Source organism: Hypanus sabinus, chromosome 8, assembly GCF_030144855.1.
Source record: "Hypanus sabinus isolate sHypSab1 chromosome 8, sHypSab1.hap1, whole genome shotgun sequence".
Taxonomy (NCBI): Eukaryota; Metazoa; Chordata; class Chondrichthyes; order Myliobatiformes; family Dasyatidae; genus Hypanus; species Hypanus sabinus.
Genome location: NC_082713.1, coordinates 140,684,617 through 140,705,181, shown reverse-complemented (window position 1 = coordinate 140,705,181; position 20,565 = coordinate 140,684,617). Strand labels below are relative to the sequence as shown.

Genomic DNA, 20,565 nt, shown 5'->3' with positions numbered 1-20,565 from the left:
ACAAATCTAAACATGTTTTTAAGATTATCTTTAACATAAGCATGTAAACATCAAACATATGTTAAAGGTCAATCCATCATCAAGTATATAAACAACTGATGGGGAAAGAAGAGAACAATATACTTTACAATGTAAAGATATGATCCTTAAGGTTGTTATAGCTGGGAGTGATAATGGGGAACAAGCTCCCACTACCTATTAAATGCTCTCAATGGCATTTGACTCAAATAGCTTCTGACAACCAAGTCCAACTCCTGGCCTTAACATGTGGCTTAGCTACCAAGCCTAGCAGAACCATTTCTATTGACAGGAGAATGTGCAAAGGCAGGCTACTGGCACCTTAAAATCAGTTGCTTTAGGCAGATGGGGCTTATCAATGTGGTTATCAACTCATCTAGGAGAAGAAAAACTCTGATCTTAAACATCTGCTGCTTTGCGGCTATGTCTACTCACGGGTAAGGCTTTGGGAGTAAACATCAAGGAGAGAAATCCGGAGCTGGAGTCCCTACAGTAGTCCTACATTGAGTTCAATGATGACTGGCAACTTCTGTGGGGCTGCTGGTGCCAAACTATATCAGTCTTTGCTGTTCCTTTGGGTACATCAGATACATGGAAAGGAGGAGTTTGCTACATGGGCAACAGCTTGCTCTCCATATTGTACTACCCTGGCTCGCCTATCTAGACAGCTAGGTCGTAACACCCATGGTCGACCCTGACCAACAGAGGCCTCATCATCAAAGATATGATACTCATGATTTGAGAATAACTAATCCACAACACATATAATTTGATAAACATCATTTTCCTACCTTAAGTCTTTCTGGTCCTTCAAATGCAATCTGTCTGGCTTCTTTCAGACTTTCACATACTAGTCCATTGCCACAAACAAACTGTACCACTTTCTTCAACTGTGGTGATACACACTGAACTACATCAATCATCATTTTGGCTCCTTTAATTTCACGCAACTGTTCATTGATTGGTTTTAGCTGCAATAAAATTGTTTTAAGGACTTAAATTGACTTCTTCTATCAATCTACTTTTCCTCTACAAGGAAATTTATTCCAAACACAACAAGCAAAATCAACGTTGTAACACTAGTATGAGGTGTAATACATTGGGGATGATTTCCATCTTTTGTGTCTGCTGGAAAGCCACTGGGCAAAGTGAATGCAAGGCCTGCCTGATATCACTTGTGAGAGAGCAGATTCATTTTTTAAGTCAAATCTTAGCACCTAAGAAGCAACAGGTTGCTTGAAAATGAAGGCAAATCATCTAATTCACTGTCCATCAACTACACACTGCAGGAAGAGCTGATGAGGTGGGAATATGGAAGGAAAATGGCAGCATAGCTCAGGAAGATCACATTATGCTTATTGTGCTTCCAAAAGATCATAAATACTCTGTTAACTCCAGTTGTATCTGGAGATTCTCATAAAGAACACTGGTTGTTTATTGTTATGTAATGAGTGTATTTAGTGCCTGACTGCGCCAAAATAGTAATTAGGGCCATAATGATATTACGGTATTTTAATCTGCACTGAATAATCATTTTCTCACTTATTTCGAGCTAATGTGATGGCTTTCTTGAATCAAGGCAGCCATTAATGAAAATCCAAAAGGAGATAGATTCTGTAGATCAGTAGAAACAGATAATCATGTAAATACAAGTAGGTCAGGTGACATCTGGTGAGAATAGGAATAGAGTTAAGAGTTTCTGGCAGAAGAAGCTTCATCAGAACTGGGATGGAGAGAATGGAAGCTTAACAGCTGCAGGAAAGAGGAAGAATGATGTCTCTGACAGGGTAAAACCAGGGTGACTACAGGGAAAAACTATAGTTTTAGTTTAATATGTGAATAGGAGATTTAGATAACATCAAATATGCAAGCTGCAATATGTTAGGCATATGTTCCTCCTCTACATTTTGCTTTTCCTCCTTTTATTAAGGTACTTACAAAGACTTGAACAAAAAATGGCAGCAAGCTTGTTTTTATTTGATTTTAATCTCAATACTGCTATAGTGCTTACTAGAAAAATAAAAAGTGCAATAGCAACATCAAAAATCATTATATTATTGCAACATGTGATGTTTTTAAACTTACTTCCAGGTAATCTAATGCCAAAAAAGTCTCTGGTTCAGCTCGTTCCTCTTTCAAATACTTAATACAATCTCTGGCTGTGTTCTCAGTAGCAACCACAATAGCATTAATGTATCTTCCAAAAACTTTGGTGACAGCTATCTGGTACTTCTTGTGGATAGGATGACATAGATCCACAAGTTTTCCATACTATGGAACAAAGAATCAAAAGAAATTCTTACTTTCTGACAGCTAAAAGACCTGAAAGAGCAGGCACAATACTTATTTGGTTGTGAAGGAATGATATTAATATAGATAAACAATTTAGTCAGAGATGCTTTGTTGGTTTAATGGCTAAAGTGTATTGGTTTGTTAACATCTTTCTGGGCTGGACTGGAACCAATGTCCTAGAGGGAGCATTTGCTACTGCTGTTCAGGAGGCTTTAAACTAATGTGGCAGGGGGATGGGAACAAGTACAGAGAGACAGAGGGGTGTAAAATGAGGGTAGAAGCAAAAAGTAGTAAGGTGCAAAGTAAAAGTGGCAGGCAGGAAAATCCAGGGCAAAGAGCAAAAAGAGCCACTTTCCAACATAATTGTATAAGGGCTAAGAGTGTTGTAAAAACAAGCCTGAAGGCTTTGTGTGTCAATTCGTAACAAGGTGGATGAACTGAATGTGCAGATAGTTATTAATGAACATGATATAGTTGGGATCACAGAGACATGGCTCCAGGGTGACCAAAGATGGGAGCTCAACATCCAGGGATATTCAATATTCAGGAGGGATAGATAGGAAAGAAAAGGAAGTGGGGTAGCATTGCTGGTTAGAGAGGAGATTAACTCAACAGAAAGGAAGGACATTAGCCTGGAGGATGTGGAATCGATATGGGTAGAGTTGCACAACACTAAGGGGCAGAAAACACTGGTGGGAGTTGTGTACAGGCCACCTAACAGTAGTAGTGAGGTTAGGGATGTCATTAAACAGGAAATTAGAAATGCAATAATGGAACAGTAGTTATAATGGGTGACTTCAATCTACATATAGATTGGGTGAGCCAAATTGGTAAGGGTGCTGAGGAAGAGGATTTCTTGGAATGTATGCGGGATGGTTTTCTGAACCAACATGTCGAGGAACCAACTAGAGAGCAGGCCATTCTAAATTGGGTATTGAGCAACGAGGAAGGGTTAGTTAACAATCTTGTCGTGCGAGGCCCCTTGGGTAAGAGTGACCATAATATGGTGGAATTCTTCATTAAGATGGAGAGTGACATAGTTAATTCAGAAACAAAGGTTCTGAACTTAAAGAAGGGTAACTTTGAAGGTATGAGATGTGAATTAGCTAAGATAGACTGACAAATGATACTTAAAGGGTTGACGGATAAGCATTTAAAGATCACATGGATGAACTGCAACAATTGTTCATCACAGTTTGGCAAAAGAATAAACCAGGGAAGGTAGTGCACCCGTGGCTGACAAGGGAAATTAGGGATAGTATCAAGTCCAAAGAAGAAACATAAATTAGCAAAAAAAAAGGGGCACACCTAAGGACTGGGAGAAATTCAGAGACCAGCAGAGGAGGACAAAGGGCTTAATTAGGAAAAAGAAAAAAGATTATGAGAGAAAGCTGGCAGGAAACATAAAAACTGACTGTAAAAGCTTTTATAGATATGTGAAAAGAAAAAGATCGGTCAAGACAAATGTAGGTCCTTTACAGTCAGATACAGGTGAATTGATCATAGGGAACAAAGACATGGCAGACCAATTGAATAACTACTTTGGTTCTGTCTTCACTAAGGAGGATATCATAAATAATCTTCTGGAAATAGTAAGGGACCGAGGTTCTAGTGAGATGGAGGAACTGAGGGAAATACATGTTAGTAGGGAAGTGGTATTAGGTAAATTGAAGGGATTAAAGGCAGATAAATCCCCAGGGCCAGATGGTCTGCATCCCAGAGTGCTTAAGGAAGTAGCCCAAGAAATAGTGGATGCATTAGTGATAATTTTTCAAAACTCCTTAGATTCTGGATTAGTTCATGAGGATTGAAGGGTGGCTAATGTAACCCCACTTTTTAAAAAAGGAGGGAGAGAGAAACCAGGGAATTATAGACCGGTTAGTCTGTCATCGGTGGTGGGGAAAATGCTAGAGTCGGTTATCAAAGATGTGATAACAGCATATTTGGAAAGAGATGAAATCATCGGACAAAGTCAGCATGGATTTGTGAAAGTAAAATCATGTCTGACAAACCTTATCAAAATTTTTGAAGATGTAACTAGTAGAGTGGATAGGGGAGAGCCAGTGGATGTGGTTTATTTAGATTTTCAAAAGGCTTTTGACAAGGTCCCACACAGGAGATTAGTGTGCAAACTTAAAGCACACTGTATTGGGGGTATGGTATTGATGTGGCTAGCGAATTGGTCGGCAGACAGGAAGCAAAGAGTGGGAGTAAACGGGACCTTTTCAGAATGGCAGGCAGTGACTAGTGGGGTATCGCAAGGCTCAGTGCTGGGACCCCAGTTGTTTACAATATATATTAATGAATTAGAGGAGGGAATTAAATGCAGCATCTCCAAGTTTGCGGATGACACGGAGCCGGGCGGCGGTGTTATCTGTGAGGAGGATGCTAAGAGGATGCAGGGTGACTTGGATAGGTTAGGTGAGTGGGCAAATTCATGGCAGATGCAATTTAATGTGGATAAATGTGAGGTTATCCACTTAGGTTGCAAGAACAGGAAAACAGATTATTATCTGAACAGTGGCCGATTAGGAAAAGGGGAGATGCAATGAGACCTGGGTGTCATTGTACACCAGTCATTGAAGGTGGGCATGCAGGTACAACAGGCGATGAAAAAGGCAAATGGTATGTTGGCATTCATAGCAAATGGATTTGAGTCCAGGAGCAGGGAGGTTCTACTACAGTTGTACAAGGCCTTGGTGAGACCGCACCTAGAATATTCTGTGCAGTTTTGGTCCCCTAATCTGAGGAAAGACATTCTTGCCATAGAGGGAGTACAAAGAAGGTTCACCAGATTGATTCCTGGGATGGCAGGACTTTCATATGTAGAAAGACTGGATCGACTAGGCTTATACTCACTGGAATTTAGAAGATTGAGATGTATAAAATTATATGTATTTTATTGAAACATAGAAAATTCTAAAGGGATTGGACAGGCTAGACGTAGGAAGATTGTTTCCGATGTTGGGGAAGTCCAGAACGAGGGGTCACAGTTTAAGGATAAAGGGGAAGCCTTTTAGGACCGAGATGAGGAATAACTTCTTCACACAGAGAGTGGTGAATCTGTGGAATTCTCTGCCACAGGAAACAGTTGAGGCCGGTTCATTGGCTATATTTAAGAGGAAGTTAGATATGGCCCTTGTGGCTAAAGGGATCAGGGGGTATGGAGAGAAAACAGGTACAGGGTTCTAAGTTGGATGATCAGCCATGATCATACTGAATGGCGGTGCAGGCTCGAAGGGCGGAATGGCCTACACCTGCACCTATTTTCTATGTTTCAAGAATTTTGGAAGACACCCCAATTGGTGTAGATTTTTCAGTCTACCTATATTTCAAAACCTTTGATCTGGCCCACAGAAATTAAGATTCCATTTATCATGCTTAATTAATTAGACTGCTTCAAATTTTCTCTCAAATGAGAAAAGCAACTATCTGGTCATTATGTAGTTCAATTTCAATAAAAATTAATTCAGAAAGATAATCAATGATTTTTTTCTTCCCAGTCCTTCATAAGTTGGTTACCAATGATATTGAATACATACTTAAGAGTTAGTTATGCAATTTTCAACAACGTATGCATGGAGCACAGATGGCTCATGTGAACTAGGACATCACAACACCAGTGAGGTTCACTTTAGTATTATTTAAAAAACATCTACTCAAAAAGATCTTAACCTGAGGACACTAGAATCTTTGCATACTTAGCTGTGTTTTGCACCCACCAACACTACAACCCACATTGAAACTCTTCTTCCAGATGTTGCCTGGATTGGAGAGCATGCCATATGAGAACAGATTGAGTGAGCTTGGCCTTTTCTCCTTGGAGCAATGGAGGATGAGAAGTGACCTGATAAAGGTGTATAAGATGATAACGAGGCATTGATCATGGGGATAGCCAGAGGCTTTTTCCCAGGGTTGAAATGGTTAACATGAGGGAGCATAGTTTTAAAGTGCTTGGAAGTAGGTACAAGGGGGGGATGTCAGAGGTAATTTTTTCACACAGAGTGGTGGGTGCATGGAATGCACTGCCAGTGACAGTGGTAGAGGCAGATACAATAGGGTCTTTTAAGATAGGTACATGGAACTTAGAGAAAATAAACGGCTATGTGGTAGGGAAATTCTAGGCAGTTTCTAGTGTAGGTTACATGGTCGGAATAACATTGTGGGCCGAAAGGCCTGTAAGGTGCTGTAGAGTTTTATGTTCTCTCCCCTCCCACACACCAAATCATCACTTGCACATCAAGTACCACCTCCAGCACAAATCTGCCAAGCAACCTTCCATTTCAGGTACTCCTCTGCTACCCATTCACCATACAGGACACTTGAATCAAACTTCGGGTAATTTATCTTGTTTGTTAGAATAATCAAAAAATCACCAGGTCTCTGCATTTTTAAAATCAAGATTTTAAAATTTGTTAGAAAATATTTAATTTGTCCTGCACTTTCAGTCTTTTGAGATCTATTAATAACAAATAGATGTCAGGATTGAGGTTATAAACCTGTGTGCCTAATGAAGATATTCTATACCATCAGATCCTCAGTTATAGACATCAAGTTAGATCTGTTGGGGTTTTCACAGACTAAATTACTGGCATTAATTATTATCACACAAAAACCAATGCCATTTTTCAGTTTTGTAAAATTTACTCACCCAGACCGGTTATTTGCAGAAAGCTTTCCAAATCTGTTGAAAATACTGGACTGCAACAAAAATCCCTCTTCCCAAAAGCAAATATAGTGAATGTGGCATAGAACTTCCATTTTCTTTTCATTTCAGTGTGACACATGCGATAAAATCTATTCTAAAATGTAATTTACTCAGAGCCTGAAATACCAAGACCTAACTGATCACAGCACGGTACAAGTATTTCGACCCACACTGCTATATCGATCTTTTAACCTCCTCCAAGACCATTCTAATGCTCTCTTCTACACAGCCCTCTATTTTTCTTTCACCTATGTGCTTATCCAAAACTCCTTTATATCTCCCCAATGTATCTTACCATATAACCACCTCCTCCCACCACAGAGCATTCTATGTACTTACCACTCTCTGTGTAAACAGATCTACCCAACATACCCATACTTTCCTCCAGTTACCTTAGACGTATGCTCTCATATTAGCCACTGCCGCCTTAGAAAGAATGCACTGGCTGTTCACCCTATTTATTTCTCTTATCATCTTATGCATCTCTATCAAGTCACCTCTCATTCTCCTTCATTCCAGAGAAAAGCATTAGCTCACTCAACATTTCCTTATAAGACATGCTCTCTAATCCAGGTAGCATTCAAGTACAGTAAATTCTGGTGTATAAACCGAGAATTTGGCCCTAAATTTTGGTCCTAAAATTAAGGGGTCGGCTTATACAGAGGATGCCAACTTTGGAAAAACGAATACATAGAAGACAGATCGTATTTATTGGCTGCTTTTGAGTCAAATTCAACGCATGAACTCTTTGAATGGTTTGTTTAAACTCACATCTAGTGGTTGCAGCATGGACATCAAACCATCTGGAATGACTGCAATGTCCGTATTTTCAGCTTTCAGTGCTGCTTTTGTCTCACCTGACAAGTGTGCTCTGAACATGTCCCAGACAAGTAGTGACCTTCCTTCCTGAAACCGTTTGGACGTCAACACCACACCTCTAACCTACTTCAAGCAACCCACTTCATCCATTCAGCAGCATTCTTGAACGTAAAAAACAACACCCCACGGGAATTTTCTGAGCAATCTGTTGTCTTAACACAAGATCACGTCTATTCATAAATCGGGTGCAGCAACTTCGTGTAGCTTTGAAATTTTCGCTGACCTCACGGTGTTTTCCGTCCCATTTCAACGCTTGAACTCGAATCATTTCTCTGGTAACAATGTAACCAGATGATCGCTGGTGATTCACTTTTTCTTCCAGTTCTGGCCACTGGCATGTTTTCCTGTGGGTTGCACATTTCGTCTTTGGCATTTCCTTCAGTGTGTCCTTTGCCTTTCTCCACTCTCTCACTTGTTTCTCGTTTACACTAAACTTGTTAACAGCTGCAGAATTATTCGTTCCTTTAGCAAATTCAACAACCTTCAGCTTGAAGCCAGCATCATATCGCATTCATTTTAATCTTTTGTACACGGTGGTTGCAAACTCAATACTGAGTACACGTACTGATCCCGCCACCCCATGTTATGTTTTAACAAGATTATGATGGGCACTAAATGGTTTCACGAGGGTTACATTTCAGAGGATTCTTTTCCGTTGGAAACCTAATTCAAAATTTCCCCCCCTGATTTATTTATTAAGAATTTGCTTATAATGCTATAAAATGCATAGGCCTGTTTTCTTAGCAGGTACTGGTTCACAAAATTTCCAGGTTCGGGATCCGGCAAAGCGGAGTACCAGCATGTGAGATCTTGTGATCTTTTCTGGTTAAATCAAAAACCTCTATAAAAGTGGTCAGCTTATACAAAGGTAACATGAAAAAGTCACTTCCTTAACCTTGAAAATGGGGGGGGGGGTCGGCTTATACACTAGAATTTACTGTAAATCTCCCCTACACCTTCTCTAAAGCTTCCATCCTCCTATAATGAAGCAATCAGAACTGAACATAATATTCCAAGGGTGGTCCAACCAGAGTTTTATAGAGCTGCAACTTTACTTGTGGCTCTTGAAATAACATCATCTCCACTCTAAGGTATGGCAGATGCTATGGGGATACTTTTCAGCATCGGGCTGGAAAACTGGTCAGAATTGATGGCAAGATGAATGCTGCTAAATTCAGAGAGCTCTTGGATAAAAATTTGATATCCTCTTCCAGAAATTTGTCTTTCAGGACAACGACTCAAAGGACACTAACAGAGTAACCATGGAGTGGCTTCAACTGAAGAAAACTGATGTCCTTGAGTGGCCCAGTCAGAGTCCTGACCTTAACCTGATCAAACATCACTGGCAAGACCTGAAGAATACTGTCCACCACCACTCCACAACTAACCTGGCACAGCTTGAGCAATTTTGTCTCAAGAGCCCAGTCTGCTCTTAGCTTCCTAAACTTCCCTTCTTCCTCATGACTAAATATCATTCTTCCCTTATCGCATTGGACAAATCTATACAAACTCCATGCGGGTGCTCCCTAATTGAACTCCATATTTCTGATGTGCATTTCTCTGCAAACTTCTATTCCCAATTTATGCTCCCAAGTTCTTGCCTAATAGCATCAAAATTCCCCCCCTCCAATTAAAAACTCTTTCATACTATCAGCTCCTGTCCTTGTGCAAAGTGAGGTTATATTCAGTCTCCAAAAGCATACCCACTGAGACATGTCACCTGACCGGGTTCAATGTTTATCTAGTACTATATCCAGAATGTCTGTCTTCTGGTTGGCTTGTCCACATATTGTGTCAGGAATCCTTCCTGAACACACCTAACAAATTCGACCCCATCTAACCTCTTACACAAATGATGTGCCAATCAATATTTGGGAAGTTGAAGTCAAATTTTCAACCTAATTGTTGAATTTCAGACTCAACATGATCTATCATTTATTTTATACAATTTTGCATTATTTTTGAAGAAATCATTTGTCTGCAATAACATATTGATGCATGTTTTATAGCAAAATAGCCTGATCTTGAAACTTGGAGTGGCCAATACAAAGTTAAGAACACTTTTTTTTTTACAAATTGATCCAAATATAGAACCAATTTAACTAATCTCTTTTATTGGAGAGGTAGAACAGGATCACTTATAATTAGCTGTGGAAATATAATTATTTATTATGTTGATATAAATTGCCACTTACCACAGAATCTGGGTACAAACGCTTTAAGCTCTCAAGTATTTCAGCTTTCCTTTGTTGGCGATGGCCTTCACGGTGATCAATCCCTGCATTCTGCAGCTCACCAGCCACCTCATTTAGTTTTTCACTGACATCACTGATACGTTGCTTAGCATTTTTTATTTCATTAATCAAGTCTTCTTCCTGGTGTTTCTGCTCAGTCAGAGAAACCCTAGTTTTGAAAGCATTTATATTTGGATGCTAGCATAAAAATCTATGCTGGTGGAGTGCACAAAGTGCAAACATGTACATTATGATTCTCTTCTATTGCAGATATTGCAAATAGAGAAGACACATTTACTTGAAAATATACACAAGTACCCTAAAGGAGGAATGTAACTGCAAATTTGACAACTTAGTTTGCCCCTTAGCTGTCACATTTAAAAAAAAATCTCACTTTTCACCCTCCTTGCAATTTTAAATGTTTCCTTTCTTACCAGTTCTTCACCTGAAACTTCAATCCTGTTTCTCCCTCAACTGATGCTGCTTGACTTGCTGAATACCTGTCCTTCCCACTTCCTGCCTTGCTTTCACATTGTGTTGATTCTTGTAAAATTATCAGATAATTCTACATTGCTATTTACTCTATTTATTTCAGTAACTAGATACCTTTCATTGTAAACCAAAAAGTTTTTGAAAGAGGATACAATAGTTTAACATCAAGAAAATGTAATCATTTATGTAATTTAAATCAATGCTAGAACTTTCTGATTATGTAACTGTCTTTGAGGTAATCTGAGGGCAAAGTCTTGTAAAAGATCTACAACTCTCTCTCCATAGACGTATTTCTTTAAAGTTGAACACATACTTGCAGGTATTAACATATTCCTCAAGCTTTTCTATTCTTTTCATATAATCTTCTATTTCCAATTCCGTGTGTCTAATTCGAATCTGAAAATGAAATATGCCCATACATTAATATTTTTAATGATTTTTGAAATTGTATGATCAAAAATAACTCATTGAAATGAAATCAACCCTGCAGAGTAAAATAAAATTCTGAGGCCAATTCTTAATTTTATCACCTTTCTCTTCTCTACCATTCAGTCCCTTAATTAACACCTTATTTTAAACCAATGCAAATAATATACTAAAATGGTATTTACATACTTTTTAATTCATTCTTAGAAACTACTTTTAACATTTCTACTTTCTGTATTCAATGATATTTCATGCATAGGATTCCACGGGATATCTAACACAGAATCAAGCCATTTGACTGGAATAGTATATGCCAACATCAAATCTCCTCCTCTTTTTTGTCATCTAAATTTATCAGTATAACCTTCTTATCCCTTTTCCCTCAGCCTTTCTTTAAATGTACCTATACTTGTTCAATCCCACCATTTACTGGTAGTCAATTCTATATCCTTATTGCTCTTTCTAAATTCCCTGTTGGATTCCTTCAAACTAGAAATGAATTAAAGCATTTTCAAAGCCTGAAGTATTTTTGAAGTATCTCCCCTGTTAAACTGAAAGTCAAATTGCAGACAGCAAGCCTTACAAGCAATACTGAAACAAATGACCAAATAAAAATATTTTGTACCTAAAATATATCATCTATTTTGAGTGTTAGTTGAGGATTAATGTTCGCCAGAACATTTGAAATTATTTGAGTAATGCCAAGAGTGAAAGGAAATATATAAACACAAGAAATTCTGTAGATGTTGGAAATCCAAAGTAACACACACAAAATGCTGGAGGAACTCAGCAGATCAGGCAGCATTTATAGAAATGAATAAACAGTTGATGGTTTGGGTTGAAAATAAACATGCCTTTTGGATTTCCCTTCCTCAGTACTACACTGAGATTTCTGCCTGAACTATTTATTTCAGCCTGTAGGATAAAGTTGAACCTTGGCAGAGAGGCACTATACTTAAAGCCAGTGCTGAAAAATCAATGCAGAAATATATAGCTTTGTATGCAGACCATTACACCCATAATGGATGTGCCAGCTATTTAAGCAAAACTCTGTTTCTTTGTTAAAACTATTTATCTCTTTTTCCCTTAAATATACCATAAGAACTTCATTCCAACATACTCCATGACCTAATGACTACTGTGAAGAATCTGCATAATCTTTTACCCAATTCTGTTCCTGCATACAAAAACTAGGTTAAAATCTGAAGAAATCTTTGCCTACTCTCACTGGAAGCAATCCTGAAGAACTTTCTCACAATACTTTAACTAATAACATGAGATCACATGCAGGTTGTAAATTTCCTACATTGAAGGGCTGTGAGCCTGTTTTTGCAACAACTGCTTTGAAAGAATATTTCATAATCATGAGCAAACAAGGAACTCATCCAGTGAATTATAGTGGTGGGGAGTAGTTGTTGGTCTGGGATATAGTGGAATTATAGTGGTGGGGAGTAGTTGTTGGTCTGGGATATAGTGGAATTATAGTGGTGGGGAGTAGTTGTTGGTCTGTTTGCAGGGCACATAAGGGAAGGGATGGAGAGAGTAGAGATAAATTTTGATTGCACATGAAGTACCAATACACAAAAATTACACAAGTAATCAATGGTAGCACTCAGATTTCCTACATTATCAACAACACACTAATTTTGTATCAGAAGCCATTTTTGATGAAAAAACACTGGTACCAAATCAAATATGGGGCTTTTTGTTTATTCAAATAGGAACAGGAATTCATGGTTGGGAGAACTTTTCTTCAGAACTTATATAGAAGTTATATTTTAATTAGTCATCAATAGACATTTCATACACATGGCACCTTTTCCCCCTCATTACAATATGTATGAAATTCAATTTCTTTTACTGGAATAGAACACAATCACAAAAATTTTCAGGCATATGACTGGAAATTCAACTGGGCAATTCTGATCACACAATGCACTTGCAGATAGTTAGTTACCACATCAGATAAGCACCTCATGACATAATATGTCATAAAATACTTTACAGCACTGGCTGAGCAAAATAGACCATACTGTTCTGAGGCATGTGCCATTTGATCACCAGATTTTTCTGATAGGTCAACCATTACCTTTGCAGCTGCACTTTTTGCGGGAGGTCTCCCTGAGGAAAATATGATTTGGGCACATTTCAACTAACTTACCTATTTAATTGCAGCTTTTGGACTTCTTCCATGAACTCATCTCATCTCAATGCTCATTCCATCAAGCTTAATAACCAAGTCAAAAACCTTCCATATTCAACTCTCCACCTGCAACTCATGACCACAGGTGCCAATGATCCTCTGGCCTTAATCTATAACTTTGATGGCTTAACTCAAGCCTTAATTCAGTGACTTGATCCTTAATTACTCAATATCTTACACCTGTGATTCAGACAAGGTCCCACTCCGAGATATCTCATCCATTTTCCCCTGCAAGTTCTATACTGGTAGTGTACCTTTGCCTGAAGTAGAAATGCAAGATACCTTGAGCCTTAATTGTTAAAAATCATTGAAGCATTCACTAACAATAGATTAATGCTCTAATTAGTCTATGTTTCTTTTGGAGGAAATTATGAAGATGTGAATTTAAAAAAGAAATATATAGATTTAGTATGGTTATTGACAAAATTATACTAATCCTAAAGTCAATCTATCATTTGTTTGTAATTAGTTTGCATTCATTATTTTCTCATCTCAGCACTGAAATAATTAAGCCATAAGATGTATCTACTATGGTCATATTTCATCTACTTACTTCCAGATGTTTATAGTTCCTTTGTTCCAGTTCCAGTTTGCCTTGATCAGCTTTCTGTTCCCATCGCAGTTTCTCTAGATCATGAGCCACTGTAAACACCTTTTTTCTCACCAGTTCTTTCAGTTCTTTATACTCCTCCATCTGTAATACCAAATAAAATACTGTTAAAAGGTAAATGACATAACTACAACAACAAACTTGCACTCTATGTCACTAAGACCGAAGAGCTGATTGTGGACTTCAGAAATGGTATGATGAGGGAACACACGCCAATCCTTATAGAGGGATCAGAAGTGGTGTGAGCAATTTCAAGTTCCTGGTTGTTAATATCTCTGAGGATCTAACCTGATTCCAACATATCGATATAGCTACAAAGAAAGCAATACAGCGGCTATATTTCATTAGGAGTTTGAGGAGATTTGGTATGTCATCTAAAAGTCACAAATTTCTACAGATGTAATGTGGAGAGCATTCTAACTGGCTGCATCACCATCTGGTACGGGGAGGCTACTGCACAGGATCTACGTAAGCTGTAGAGAGTTGTAAAACTGATCAGCTCCATCATGAGCAGTAACCTCTGTAGTATCCAAGACATCTCTGAGGACCAGTGCCTCAAAAGATGGCATCCATCATAAAGGGCCTCTACCCCCCCAGGACATGTCCTCTTCTCATTGTTACCATCAGGAAGGGTGTACAAAAGCCTGAAGGCACACATGAAGCTCTTCAAGAACAGTTTTCTTTGCCTCTGCCTTCTGATTTCATTGAACCCATTAACACTATCTCACTACTTCTTAATTTTGATTTTAATTAACTATTATTACTGTAATTCATAGATTGTTTTCTCTATATTATGCTGTATTGTACTGCTGCTGCAAAATCTTTTTCTTTCTTTCTAAATCTTTTTATTAATATTAGTAATATGGACAGAATACAGATGATATATTGATAAAGAAATTACCAACATACACATTCCATTACATATGAAAAAAAACATACATAATAGTTACAATATAAATGAGTTTACCAAGACATAAGCCATAAGATATATGTATGGACATAGTAAATCTAAATATTTCATAATGTATAATATAAAAAAAACAGAAAAAAGAAAGAAAATTGCTGCAAAATCAACAAATTTCATGACATATGCTGGTGGTATTAAATCTGATTCTAGTATGATCTGTTTTTAAATGACAAAGTGCAGTTCACTAGAAGGTGATAAATACTGTTTTCAAAGGGCTGGATCCTCCACTGATTTGCAAGTTTGCCTTCTTTGACTCCCTTAACAAGATTCTTAGCACATGGGAAATATCCCATCAAAGCTAACACTCAAACATTCATAGACATTTAAAACTTATAAGTTACTAGATGCTTCCTTTAAGTCTCTGGAAAATTAAAAAAAAATACTTAAAACATTGGGACACAATTAGAACTAGAATGTTACTGTACTGCAGTAACACTATTACAATGCCAGTGACCTGGATTCAATTTTGCTGTCATCTTTAAAGGAATTTGTATGCTCTCCCTGTGAATGTGTGGGTTTCCTCCCACACTATAAAAATGTACAGTAGTGGTCACCAACCCTTTTTAAGCCCAAGATCCCCTACCTCAGACTTAGTGAAAGGCAAGATCGACCCCAAATCAATTAGTTACACGCACGCACATAAGTAAAACCCCGCAACCCAGAAGTAGAAATAATGCACTAACACCAGGGTCACCACCTTTTCCTGCACCGCGGGCCGGTTTAATTTTGACAATATTCTTGCAGACCAGCCGACTGGGGGAGGGGGGGGAGAGAGAGAGGGGTGTTAAACCAACCGGAATACAGCAATACTCGAAGCAGGTTCCTTATGTCCAGTCTATTCCGCAATTTCGTTTTTGTGGCTATCAGCACTTAGCTTCTGTCCCACTTGCTCACATTCTTTTCCGCTGGGAAAAAACTCAACAGGTTTGTCTTTAAGTGCAGGGTGTTTGGACTCAAGGTACCGGGGCAGTTTGAGAGCTTCATTGCCTCATTAGATAACCTCCGCACGCTCACCGCCAGACACTTTGGCCAAACAATTGTTTGCCTCGTATTCTACCAAAATCATTTTCAAACCACAATAAATCCCAGTGTAAATTTATACATTGAATTAGAAATTTTAAATGATACTTGATATACCATATTAAACAACTCGTGAGAGAAAAAAAATGGTGAGAGGTATCCATTGATGATTAAGGATAAGATCATTATGAAAGATGACATAATGAAAGATAAATAAACACAAAGGTCTTCCAAGAAGAATTAACTGAAAGGATTCGGGAGTGGGATGAATAGTCTATATGATTAAGGATGAGGTTACATTATTAATGACAGAACAAAGGGTAACCAAGCAGTGAACAAATACTGTTATGCAATAATCCGTTTAATACCAATATCTAACCAAAAAACCCAGCCCAGTATTTCAAAGACTAAATTTCATTCAAAATAATGGTTGCTTTGTCTTTGTTTTCAAGTAGAGCAACAGTAACCTCAGAAATTGGATGATTATTAAAAATGTCAAACATTTAAATGACATTCCCCTTTAAGGTTAATAAATCTACACCCACTCCACCTGTTTAAGGTCTAGAATACATTGAAGATATGGTGAAGAAGATGGTATCAAATACTGTTGCCTGTTCCAATACCAGAATGCCAATGATTTCCATTTTGCTCAACTATCAATACACTCTTCATCATCGATCCCATCTGCCTTTATGATCTGAGGTCTCATCTCCAATCAATTTCAAGACCACTCTCTTTATCCTCCAAAATTTGTCCTCCTTCTTAAAGAAGTGTTAGAAATTCCCTTCACTTTTAGCTTCCTGGATGTCAAGTCTCCAAACCTGGTAACTCAGAGACCCTTGCCAAACTTCAGAGTATAAAAATATAATTAAGTATAATTATTATTCATTATGATCAATCTGCATTGATTTAGTTAAATACATGAAACATGCATGTGCGCACACACACACACACAAACATGCACAGAGCTTGCAATAAAGTTTAAATCACAAATTAAAGGGAGGTTTGATTGTATCCCTCAGAAAAATTACAAAGGAAAATTCACAAACAAGAGGAAGTCAGCAGATGCTGGAAATCCAAAGCAAGACACACAAGACGCTGGGGGAACTCAGCAGGTCAGGCAGCATCTATGGAAAAGAATAAATGATCAACTTTTCAGGCCGATACCACTCTTTAGGATTGGTAATTCATAAAATGGAATGGATAATTCATTCCATTTACATGCAAGCAGAAAGAAGATGTAAATAAAGATCTCTAGAGTCTTGTTTGATCCAAAAATGTAAATTAATTCTCATCTATTCTGTACATACTGATCAGTATATCAACAAAGGGCTAGAAGACAGGAATTGGAAAATTTCACCCATCTATTGCAAATTAAGGGCCACCAAACCAAAGACCACAATTATGAATTTCTCATGCTCCAGAGATCTTAATTAGCAAAATTATAAAATATAACTCTCAGAACCCTTCTTTTTCCTCACAAACCACAAGATAAAGGAGCAGAGCGGACCATGACATCTGATCTGCCATTCAACCACGGTTCTTTTATTATTCCCTTTCATCCCCATTCCCCAGCCTTCTCTCTGTAACATTTGGTACTTATATAATCAAGAACCTATCAACTGCTGATTTGGCCTCCATGGTGAATTCCACAGATTCACCACCCTCTGGCTAAAGAAATTCCTCCTCAGCTCTATTCTAAAGGGACATCCTTTTATTCTGTGGCTCTGTTCTCTGCTCCTAGACTTTCCCACTACTGGAAACATCCTCTCCATATTCATTCTATTTGGGCTTTTCAATATTCCGCATGTTTCAATGAGATCACCCCATCCTTCTAAACTCCAGTGAGTGCAGGCTAAGAGCTTTCAGTTGCTCCTTCATAAATTAGCCCTCTCATCCCCAGGTTTATCCACCTCTGTATCCTTTCCAATACCAAAACATCCTTCCTCAGATATGGGCCCAGAACTGCTCACAATTCTCCAAATGTGGCCTGACTAATATCTTATAAAGCCTCAGCATCATATCTTTGCTTTTGTGTTTTGAGTTCTTTCCATATTAATTTTACCATTGTATTTGCCTTTAATTACCCACAAATGCCCTTTGGACATCTATATTATACCCTCGTTGACAAGTAAAAGCCTGCAAACGCTAGAAAACTGATGAAGGGTGACTGGCCCAGGGCTGTGTGCTCAGTCCACTGCTGTTCACTCTGCTGACCCACGATTGCGAACCACATCATAAAGTTTGCCGATGACACGACCGTGGTGGGTCTCATCAGCAAGAATGACGAGTCAACATACAGAGAGGAGATGCAGTGGCTAACGAACTGGTGCAGAGCCAACAACCTGACTCTGAATGTGGACAAAACAAAAGAGATGGTTGTTGACTTCAGGAGGGCATGGAGCGATAACTCCCCACTGAACATCGACGGCTCCTCAGTAGAGATCGTTAAGAGCACCAAATTTCTTGAGAAATTTGGCAGAGAAGCTCACCTGGTCCCTCAACACCAGCTCCATAGCAAAGAAAGCCCAGCAGTGTCTCTACTTTCTGCGAAAGCTGAAGAAAGTCCATCTCCCACCCCCATCCTCATCACATACTACAGGGATTGTATTGAGAGCATTCTGAGCAGCTGCATCACTGCCTGGTTCGAAAATTGCACCATCTCTGATCGCAAGACCCAGCAGCATATAGTGAGGTCAGCTGAGAAGGTCTCTCTTCCTGCCATTACAGACATTTACACTACACGCTGCATCTGCAAAGCAAACAGCATTATGAAGGACCCCATGCACCCCTCATACAAACTCTTCTCCCTCCTGCCATCTGGGAAAAGGCACCGAAGCATTCAGGCTCTCACGACCAGACTATGTAACAGTTTCTTCCCCCAAGCCAGCAGACTCCTCAATACCCAGAGCCTAGACTGACACCAACTGACTGCCCTCTACTGTGCCTATTGTCTTATTATTTATTGTAATGCCTGCACTATTTTGTGCACTTTATGCAGTCCTGGGTAAGTCTATAGTCTAGTGTAGTTTTTTTTTTGTCTGCATTGTTCTTACGTAGTTCAGTATAATTTTTGTACTGTTTCATGTAGCACTATGGTCCTGAAAAACATTGTCTCATATTTACTGCGTACTGTGCCAGCAGTTATGGTCGAAATGACAATAAAAAGTGACTTGACTTGGCCTGAAATGCTAGCAGTTTCTCTCTGGAGATGCTGCCTGAATAACTGATTTCCAGTATTTTCTACCTTAATTATGGTCAGGCTCCCAAAGGAACAGATAAGGCTACTTTTCTCTGCATTTATTTGCAGCCAAACCCCAGGCCCTCTCCACTATCTCGATCTTAGTTCACAGTAGCAACCACTACTCAGTATACTGGATCAGTACAACCTCACCCTTACCCTAAAAAAAAATTAGACAGTTGAAGAGGCTATTACCAAACACAATTTCAGCATAATTCCTGGCCCACAGAATGTATGAGCTAATTTGCTTGAAGGAAGAAATTTAGGAGTCAATGGTGTAAAGAACATTAAATGTAAATGAGAAAAGGCAAGAAAACTTACTTGGCTCTCTTCCAGTTCCATGCTCTGACCTCTGCTGCTGAGTTCTGCTTGTACCTTTTCCTCATATTCTACCAACAGTTTATTCAGGTCTTCAAGTTCTGATTCCAGATCCTTCACCTCTTGCTGGTGTTTGTTGTATTGCTTTTCACTGTTTTTCATAGAATTTTTAGCCATCTCAACCTTTTTAATAAGGTGCCTTGTGTTCTCCTTGGCTTTTATATAGCTGGGCCGCCTCTCGTTCAGGTTAGATTCATGAGCTCTAGTGATGGGATATAAAATTGATACAGCCCTTCATTTAGTGATACATATCATAATCTCTAAACAATGAGAAGCCTTGCAAATGTACCAATCCTAGCCTGACTCTGCTCTAAGGCACTCAGTAATACAAACTAATCCTTAACCAGACATAAACAATTTCAACAATTGCCAATTTTCACTAACTAACTCCGTGCTGTAAAACAAAATGTTTCAACTCATCCACTCCCCATTCATGAAGGGACTAGTCCATGTAGTTTACTTTCACTGACCAATCCCCCTTCATCACCATTCCTGGTGCATCCTGTTCTACTGGAAGTGGTTACAGTATTCTGCAGCGAGAGGAAGCACCTTTGAAAGTCCAGCATATTTACTTCACATCCATTAATTCTCAAACACAAGCTCAGAAAACCTCCTGTTAGTTGCAACAGTCCATGTACTCCCCGTATTGGTCATCATGTGAAATCTTTGCACTAAAATCTCTCTTTACCTCTTATTATGATTAAGATGATTCTGGCTGTAATCTTTGAAAGCATCTTTAACCAGAACAAGCTTCATCTTCAACTTCAACATGATTCAACTTCATCTAATCCCAAGGTTTACATCAACACAGATACCAGTTTTCACCCAAATCAACTTGACACAAAATCAAGGAGAGATGTTTTAGAACAAATCAACAACCTGGCTGTAAGAAAGATTTGTGCTCAGGAACCTACCAATCCATAGTCAGGTGTTACAGCACACTTACACTGTAAGGTAACATCTCCCCAGTTAAGTGAAGAAATGCCCAGGATTGTGCTTGTACATAAAGCAAGACATTTTTCATCTAGTTAACTCTCATTAATGAAGATGGGGGAAATTTAATCAAAAGACAATCCATCAATTCATGGTTCATACAG

The 20,565-nt window shown here is 38.6% G+C and overlaps 1 protein-coding gene across 1 annotated transcript in view; it reads right to left on the bottom strand.

Annotated features, from left to right (window-relative positions):
- The window catches only part of LOC132397678 (structural maintenance of chromosomes protein 1B-like), a 106,999-nt gene that overhangs the window by 67,338 nt on the left and 19,096 nt on the right, over positions 1-20,565 (bottom strand). The window contains exons 6-11 of the mRNA XM_059976446.1: positions 19,412-19,670; positions 13,806-13,946; positions 10,937-11,019; positions 10,093-10,300; positions 2,104-2,289; positions 810-989 (exon numbers count right to left, since the gene is read on the bottom strand). Coding sequence (XP_059832429.1) covers positions 810-989; positions 2,104-2,289; positions 10,093-10,300; positions 10,937-11,019; positions 13,806-13,946; positions 19,412-19,670 — 1,057 coding nt within the window. The remainder of the gene's footprint in view (positions 1-809; positions 990-2,103; positions 2,290-10,092; positions 10,301-10,936; positions 11,020-13,805; positions 13,947-19,411; positions 19,671-20,565) is intronic.